The 8,703-nt window shown below is 36.2% G+C and overlaps 3 protein-coding genes across 4 annotated transcripts; all 3 read left to right on the top strand.

The window, feature by feature from the left end:
- Positions 1-811: 811 nt before the first annotated feature.
- Positions 812-3,447, top strand: LOC108380690 (epimerase family protein SDR39U1). 2 transcript variants are annotated; one of them, XM_017637080.1, is made up of 4 exons: positions 812-966; positions 1,043-1,498; positions 1,581-1,814; positions 3,155-3,447. In XM_017637080.1, the coding sequence occupies exons 2-4, from the start codon at positions 1,133-1,135 to the stop codon at positions 3,350-3,352; spliced, it is 798 nt and encodes a 265-aa protein (XP_017492569.1). In that variant the 5' UTR covers positions 812-966; positions 1,043-1,132; the 3' UTR covers positions 3,353-3,447. The 2 variants fall into 2 exon arrangements, with proteins under 2 accessions (XP_017492569.1, XP_017492568.1); XM_017637079.1 differs by having other exon boundaries at positions 816-966; positions 1,053-1,498.
- Positions 3,448-4,489: 1,042 nt separating this feature from the next.
- On the top strand, positions 4,490-5,782 carry p24-1 (transmembrane emp24 domain-containing protein). Its single transcript, XM_017637078.1, has 2 exons — positions 4,490-4,645; positions 4,717-5,782. The coding sequence occupies exon 2, from the start codon at positions 4,842-4,844 to the stop codon at positions 5,499-5,501; it is 660 nt and encodes a 219-aa protein (XP_017492567.1). The 5' UTR covers positions 4,490-4,645; positions 4,717-4,841; the 3' UTR covers positions 5,502-5,782.
- A 558-nt stretch (positions 5,783-6,340) lies between these two features.
- Positions 6,341-7,574, top strand: LOC108380688 (mitochondrial cardiolipin hydrolase-like; the record flags this gene model as incomplete). Its single annotated transcript, XM_017637077.1, has 2 exons — positions 6,341-6,548; positions 6,886-7,574. A coding segment is annotated over exon 2 (532 nt), but the record flags the coding sequence as incomplete, so codon positions are not given.
- Positions 7,575-8,703: the final 1,129 nt, after the last annotated feature.

Genomic DNA, 8,703 nt, shown 5'->3' with positions numbered 1-8,703 from the left:
GCCATATTGGGGATAAAAAGTGCCAAAATGTGCCGAATAGAAAAATAAAGATGCCAAAAAGGTGCCACAAAGAACGTAAATGTACATAAAATACATTTACGTTCTTTGGTATTGTTACGATTATCCTCGAAACCTTGAGGGATTTCCCAAATATACTCGGGCTCGTATCGCTGGATTGTTAAATAAAGGCTAACGATGACCGAATTGTAGTACAATTAACTTTATTGTACAACAAACAATTTACAATACTTGCTAATACAGTAAAAACACTTTACAATACTTGTTAAAGCAATAACAACGCTTTACTACTTGTTAACACAATTAAACTTATAGCTTGCTTATTCGCAACTCGATTCTCCGCTAACTTTACTTGTAGCTTGCTGACTTGTAACTAACTCCACTCCGCTGTGTCGTGGCTCTTATATACCTGCGCTCACACTTATGGCAACTCTAGAACGTTCTGAAGTTTATCGCTCATTCTCTTTTTCTCGCTGTTCGCAGTGTTCATCCAACTTGACGTTTCTCTTTGTGGAACATTCTACGTCATTCTTCGAACATTCTGCCTATTTCTCGTTGTTCGCTTTGTGTTGCCGCAGTATTCGCCACACTGCCCTCCACCTAAGTCTGATCGTCCCGATCAGACACACTTGCCGCTCCAACCGCTGCAAGTCTTTCCAAGTGGACCATTTTCATCTTGGTCCTCGGTCTTCCCATTGTCTGGATTCGATGCACTGCGTCCTTCAGCCGTTTGTCAATCCTATACGGAACTTTCCAGTTACGATGTACCTCATAGCTATAGATAGCTGGCAGCCCTGTTTGATAGCCAAATGCACTCAATGCAGTTTTTTACTTTGTTTTGCTCGGGTCGTCCTGCACGGAAAATTTCATACCAAGCGCTGCATTGGGTTTTTACGTAAATCCATTTTATAAAAATTACGTGGATTATGTCGCGGCACGCATTAATCGGTTTGTAGATATGTACATACATACATATGTATATAGAATAATAATTAGTTGAAGTTTTTGTAACTAAAGATATCAGTATCCTTTAGGTGGTGGTACGGGATTCATTGGCAATGGACTGAGCAAATGTTTGACTAAAAATGGCTACGATGTCACCGTGATATCCCGCATGCCTGGGTTAAAGCGTATCACCTGGCTGGAACTGGAGCGAAGCGGCATACCCAATAATGTCACCGCTGTAGTAAATTTAGCAGGGCAAAATGTATTAGATCCTAGTCGTCGGTGGACAGATGGCTTCAAACAAAATGTATGGACTTCGCGTATTAATACAAGTGTAGCATTAGCAAAAGCTATAGGAGCAGCACCTCAAGTTAAAGCTTTTGTGAATGTATCGGGCGTAAGCCACTATAAGCCAGATGATAAGCACGTATATAATGAGAATGATTCGGTACAAGGATTTGACTATATGTCAAAATTGTGCTTGGAATGGGAGAAAGCTGCAACCCTGCCTCCGGATGTAACACATTGTAGAAATGTAAGTAAAACTAAAAGTAGAACATCTCATGAGATGAGATGGTGATGAGAGCAAAATATTTGATTGAGAATGATTTTGGCAGATCAAAATACGTACTGGAGTAGTTATCGGTCGTACAGGCGGTATGATAGAGAACATATGGCTTCCTTTTCAGTTGGGGCTTGGTGGTCCAATAGGAAGTGGCAAACAAATTTTACCATGGATACATCTTGACGATTTATGCCAGTTGGTAGTCCATGCGATTGAAAATGATAAAATCGAAGGAATATTGAATGGAGTCGCGCCGGAAATAGTAACAAATGGTGAATTTTCAAAAGTGAGTATATTTAAGTCCTTTGAAAAATGTACTGCATGTGTCTATAATCTTAATCTACCCCTGCAAAAATCGCGACTACTCCATGCATACGTGTAAAGAGTACTCCCTAAGGACCAAGGAATACTCCAAAATTAACCACAATTCATATAAAAAATATGGTCCAATTAACATTGCGATGTCCTAGGGCCGGACCATATTCTCCATCCCTGCATTACATCAGAGTAGCACAAAACTACTCCAACATATTAACAATGGCATTGTTGTTATATTTTTTCGTTTGTACACGCTTTTGTTCTTCACTTCTCATATGCTTTTTCGAAATTAATAAAACCCAAGGCAAAAATTAAAAATTACATGTTGCCTCTGACGGCATTTGAACCCGAACATGCTGGGAGCTCACAACTAACAGCGAGCATCTCTACACGTTCAGCTACAGCCAGACATGCAAATGTGCTTTCAAATGCTCAACTTCAATCACATTTCGTTAAAACACGAGCAGTTATCGGGTAACAAACAATAAGCTGGCGCAGAGACACGAGTTGGTCCTCTACAGCATGACAGAGGAACACTTTTGTAAGTACTCCAATATACCACAAATGGACTACATGGTCCAACGATTTTTGCAGGGTACTGACTAAATGGATTATATTTGCTCATCCAATTCAAAATGCTATGCAATATAAATTAAGTTTAAATCTGTGATAAATAACTGCGTCAGTTCTTTAATTTTAGATTATTAGAGCTTTTATAAAAAATATGGCAAATTTGAATGTATTTTTTTAAGTTTTAAGGTTATTAATTCATTTTATATTAAAATGGAGAAATAATCGGCAGCAAAGAAATGTACATACATACATACATACGTGATGCAGTAAGAATGTGGCAAAGTACATATTTACATACATGCTCACCTTCTCTTTTCCGACATCATAAAATTATCCATAAAACTTATCGCACGTTTAATAATATACAGAATTATTTCAAAATATCAAATTTTGGGAAAAAAAGCAATCAAAGTTTGATCAATTCATATAGTTGTTATACCAAAATATACAGGTGTATTCTTGTTTTCGTACGAATCGAAAATTTGAAATTTTTGTATAGAAAATGATAGGAGAGACATATTTCTTCGCCATTTTTGGGAAGTTAGGCTGAACATGTTCTTTTTATCAAGCTTATTAATCGTATGATGAAATCTCCAAAAACGTAAATTTTTAGTTACATAATAATAATAATAGATTGGCACTTATACATATGTTAGTGTTTGGCCGAGCTTAGTTACATGTACATGTACGCATAATTAATTTGATATTATAATTTTGTGTGATTTTACATTCTAGGCTTTTGCTTCAGCTTTGCGACGTCCCTGTCTTTTCGCTGTACCGGAACTCGTTATCGAAACTATTTTTGGCAAGGACCGTTCTGCTTTGCTCCTGTCTGGTGCTAAGATACAACCGAAAAGGACATTAGAAACCGGTTTTAAATTTAAATATCCCACTGCGAAAGAGGCTTGTTTAGAAGTAGTTAAGAAGTCCTAAGAAATCTTTAGCGAATACATAATATAAGCATATTTTAAAATCTGTTAAACAAAAAGCGCAACTAAATACACTTACAGTTCTCAGTCTGGACCGTGCTTAGTTGTTTTGTACAAAATATTTCATACTTCAAGTATGGCAACGTTTGCTTCATTCTGACCACGGTTGCCACTATTGGTTGTTTCCAACCAAACTTGGCTTTTTTTTTAATATTTTCGAATTTGGTTCTTTGGTAGTTTTTTCTCTGATTTGGTTTTTTTATTTTATTTATTTTTATCGAAACTTCGTTCCTTGAAAACCAAACATATATATATGTATGTAGTACAAACCCTGCAAACCAAAGTTCCCGAAATCTTGACGAAATCTTTAGGAGTATCTCATTTCTGTAACGATTTGGTACCGAACCTTCAAACAAAGAACGCAAATCTATAATCTATCTCTAAATCTATATATCTATCTCATCCAATCACAAAACGTATTTGGGCAAAAGAGAAAGCACGCTCTTAATGTTCCCACTTGTTACAATTATAACGTGTTGTCTCTTATAGATTTACGTTCTTTGCTTCAAAGAAAACTATATGCAGTGGTTGGCACGAACTCGTAAAGAAATTTGTGTACGAAAAATAAAGAAAAGAATCTGCAAGAAATTGTTCACATTTCCATTGCTTTACCGATTTTCTTCCAAAATTTCATAAAAGAATCGAAGTGTTCACAGTTTATAATATTTTAGAAAATTCGGCAAAAATTCGAATGAGATTTTACGAATTCTTTACAATTTCTCTACAATTCAGAGTACTCAGAAAAAAATGGTTTGCAGGGAATATATGTAAAGACATATGTAAGTAAACTTTAAAAACTTTCTCGTAATATTCTGAATTTGTGAGAAGTTTAAATACCGTGAATTTCAAATTCCTATTTATATTATATATTTATAAAATACATATAAAATGTAAAGAATGTAATTGAACGCTAGATAAAAAATGAATTTGCATTTCAGTAATTTTTGTTTTTCCTTTCGTAATAAGTTTTGCTGTTCGTAACAAATATGTACGTAAAGAGTAAAGTTGGTAATTTTTTTTTAGTTTGGTGGGTTTTTACTCAGATTTTTATTGGTTTTTTTTCGAGTGGCAACCGTGATTCTGACACGTCAGTTTCGATTGTCAATTTAAGCAGAATTTTCCAACAAGAAGCAGACATTTTTGGGCGAAAAGCAAACAAAAAAATCGAGCATTTCAACATTTGTATTTTAAAACCAAAGATATAGCTTTTAACGCTGATATCCTCATCACCATTGAAGTAAGTTTTCTATCTTCATTTGTAAATATCAAATTCTGTGGTAATTGTATAAACTCTGCCAAAATATTTAGGTGCAGCCAGTACATCTAACACATTGCGTGGCAAAACACTTCTTCAGAGTGCCAGCGCCATATCTTAATACCTTAAACAATTTTAAAAGCCTGCGGATAATAGTCGTATTGTATTTTATAGTAAAATGCAATCATCAGTACGATTTAGTTTAATATCTGCATTATTGCCGCTACTGTTTTCGATTACCTTCTGCCCTGCCACCGCTGTAGAATTTACATTCGATTTAGCAGACAATTCGGAGGATTGCTTCTTTGAAGAAGTGCGGCGTAATACATCATGCTATCTAGAGTTCCAAGTATCTGCTGGTGGTCAACTGGACGTGGATGTAACGTTGACAAATCCTCATGGCAAAGTCATATACGAACAACAGCGTGCCACATTTGACAGTCATCAATTTACGGCGGAAGCGACGGGTGTTTATAAAGTTTGCTTTAGTAACCAATTTTCTTCATTTTCCCACAAAATTGTCTATGTCGACTTCCAAGTTGGCGATGAGCCTGCACTACCTGGTATCGACGAACATGCCACCGTACTGACGCAAATGGAGACTTCTTCCCAGTCAATTCACAAAAGCCTCAATGACATACTGGATGCACAAACGCACCACCGTTTGCGTGAGGCGCAAGGTCGCAAAAGAGCCGAAGAACTAAATGAGGCCGTATTTTTGTGGTCAGCTCTGGAGACATTCATAGTGCTTGTTATCGGCTTCGGACAGATTTTAATTCTGCGAAACTTCTTCTCAAATCGTAAAACTAGTGATGCTCGGTATAATCAACTTCGGTAAAAAATTCAATAAGGTAAAAAGTAGAAAAATCGAAAACGACCAATTGGAAATAAAACGAGAATTGAACGATATGAATCTACCATGTGAAGATGCGGCCATGGATATAAAATGCGCCAAGAGGTTGAATTTATGTTTTCGCATACGCTTATAAGTTTGATATACATACATACATAGATCTTGTTTTCAAAATATAATCAAAGACACCTTTAATTTACGTTTAACACATTAAGATTCGGTTATTTGCAATACATACAATTGTAATAAATAGTTTCTACAAATTACTCCTAGTCTTTTAGCACTACCTGCATGCATCCCTAAGTAAGTGTTCATTTTTTTCGCAATTTTTAGAATAACTACACAATTTATCTTATCTACGGAACAGACAAAAAATATACAAGGTTCCCTCCGAGCTTTTATTGATGAGTCTATGAAGCGTTTGTACCATCAATTACTAGAATGCATCTAAAGAAACTACAAACTGGTAGATAAGAAATTCATGTAAGTAGCTGTGCCGAAAAAAATTTATTGTAAGAAATAGGTAACTTGATTTTGCTGACCGGGACAATAGATCTTTGAGATATTCCTGCTGATAAATAATATAAAAAAGAATGCATTCCTAAAATTAGTAAACACCTATGATCTGAGCAGGAGAAAATAAATTTAAATAAAATCTAATTAAATTAGAACAGATTAGTTAATTATGATATTTTAATGAAATGAAACCAATTAGATAATTTTCTAATAAGAAAAAAAGCAACCATGCGACAACGACCTGACCGACGTGATACGAAATTGAGTGATGGCAATACTGCTCATTCGCAGCACAGCTGATTCGGCTGTCAAACGAATGAAATTTGATTGCCTTGAACGAAATAACACGTGCATTTTTGACCGCTGCATCTCGCGAATCTATTTTTTGCAACACGCAGCATTTCCGTTTAGCTGCAGTAGCAAGTTTTTTGAGATTCTGTTAACTTTTCAATTGAAAATGTGAACAAAGCCACAGTAAATACACTTCAATTCCGTGCTAAATATTTGAATACAGAAGTAAGTGCATAGTTCAGCTACCACCGGCTGGTGAATGCATGTTGGTTTATTCGATTTTTCTTGCAATTAGACTAGTGCAATATCTTAAAATTTAGCAAGTGCGGTCCACATCATTATTTTATTTCAAAGTGCAAGTGAAAGTCACCAAGTGTTTACAAATCTGATTGTAAAGTTATAACGAGATATTTTTGTCATGTAGTATAAAGTAAATTATTTCAATGGCANGAAAGTCGCCAAGTGTTTACAAATCTGATTGTAAAGTTATAACGAGATATTTTTGTCATGTAGCATAAAGTAAATTATTTCAATGGCGCCCCGTGTCCCCACCCCTTTGTAGCGCAACAAACTCCAACAAAAGCAGAGTAATATTTATCCCATCTGGTGTTAAAGTGTGATTTGTGAATAAAAATATTAAAAGTAAAGTGAGGGTTAAGGAAATAATTGTTGAAAAAATTTGTGAAAGTGTAATCCGTTCGAAATTTGTTTAGAAGAAAATGTTGGAAAATCGGGTGTTGCGCTACACTTTTTATAGCCTGACTGCAGGCATATCGACAGTGTTGTTGTCAGAAATTGTATATCGTGGCTATTTGTACGTGCGCGAACGATTGTGGCGTTGCGATGCATCTGACGACGAAGTGGCCGAAGTCATCTGGACGAATGAGCTGACACAAGGTTGTGCAGGTGGACACATACTGAAATCTCCATCTGAGCGCAAGAGCCCTACGCAAGAGAGCCCTACAAGTGGCATGGTCGAGAATGGGCATATTGCCAAACTACCAACTCCAACTGCAAGTGCTAGTCCTTCGTGTAAAAATCGCTTTTGTGCTGCTAACAATGTCGGCCGACTAATTTCGTTAATTGATAAATCTAAATATACAATTGATCTGGCCATGTATACGTTTACATCCTACGATCTGTCGCAGGCATTTCTGCGAGCTATTCGCAGAGGAGTGTCTGTGCGCATCATAAGTGACAACGAAATGGTGTACTCCAGTGGCTCACAGATTATAGCATTGACGAAGGCAGGTAAATAAATGCTGAATATGATTGCAATATTTCTTACAGAAACTTATAAAACCTAAAGATTACTTTGTCGCTCATCAGCTGATGATGTCATGCGCTACTGCAACCGTTGTTGCATTGAGAACTCCGATTTGACCTTGAAAACGATAAGTACCTATGTTGTTATCAAGTTTAACCCAAAAAATGAGGTTTGACAATCAATAATACGAATCAATTGATTTCTATAACAATTCCAAGAAACTTAATTATTACCAAGCCCATAGAATAATATCTATACATATGTACATGCCTGTATGCCTGCATGTTCATGTACATGCAAATCGACGTGGTATAAAGGTATCTATATATATCCATCGAAGCAAACTAAAAAAGGGACCATAATTACCTTGAAAATAATCAAGCCTTAACTACAAAGCTGCCAAGACAAGCGCCGACAACAATAAAAAAGTGTGGCCGTGTTGGAGTTGTGTCGCGGCTACGGTCCCATTCTCAAAATTTTCTTGCTAACGATTGAACCACGTGCACTCATAGCGTTCACATCTTCCCACCTAGCAAGCTCTTCTCTTTGGAATGGCAGTATTTATCTTATAAAAGCATCTAAGAATATAATTTCTGCATTTATTGTTTACACGAATTGCAATTAGTATTAATGGCTATATATGCGCTTTTTGGTGCAATGCTCTGCCAATTCACATGTTGCCATGTGCAAAGCTTTGTGGTACCAGCCCCCGCCAGAGAACGTATAGAAATTTTTATATTTCTATTTCTATACGTTCTCTGCCCCCGCTGCAACACTTACATACATACATGCACACATAGTTAAACGTATGTGATTTCATTCGTGCTCTTTAGGGCTAGAATAAACATGTAATTGCAAGGTAGACATTTTTAAAATTAACAAACACTACAACAAAACAATTATAAATAAATCCCCTTTTTTTGGTACATTTAAGGGTAAAATAAAAATTAAATCTGGCAGCCTTAATGCAACGCACTGCTTTGCCAGCACTTGCTATGTGTATAAAATTGTAGTATATTTTTCGGCTGTGCATAGAAACGATGCGATGCGAATCAGAGAACTTGGATAGATAGAGAAGGTGCAAACTGAAAGTGGAAACTATTCGCGGCCGAA

Source organism: Rhagoletis zephyria, unplaced genomic scaffold (assembly GCF_001687245.7).
Source record: "Rhagoletis zephyria isolate East Lansing unplaced genomic scaffold, Rhagoletis_zephyria_1.1 Rzeph_scaffold_20093, whole genome shotgun sequence".
NCBI classification, from domain to species: Eukaryota; Metazoa; Arthropoda; class Insecta; order Diptera; family Tephritidae; genus Rhagoletis; species Rhagoletis zephyria.
This window is presented reverse-complemented; position numbering and strand designations above follow the sequence as displayed.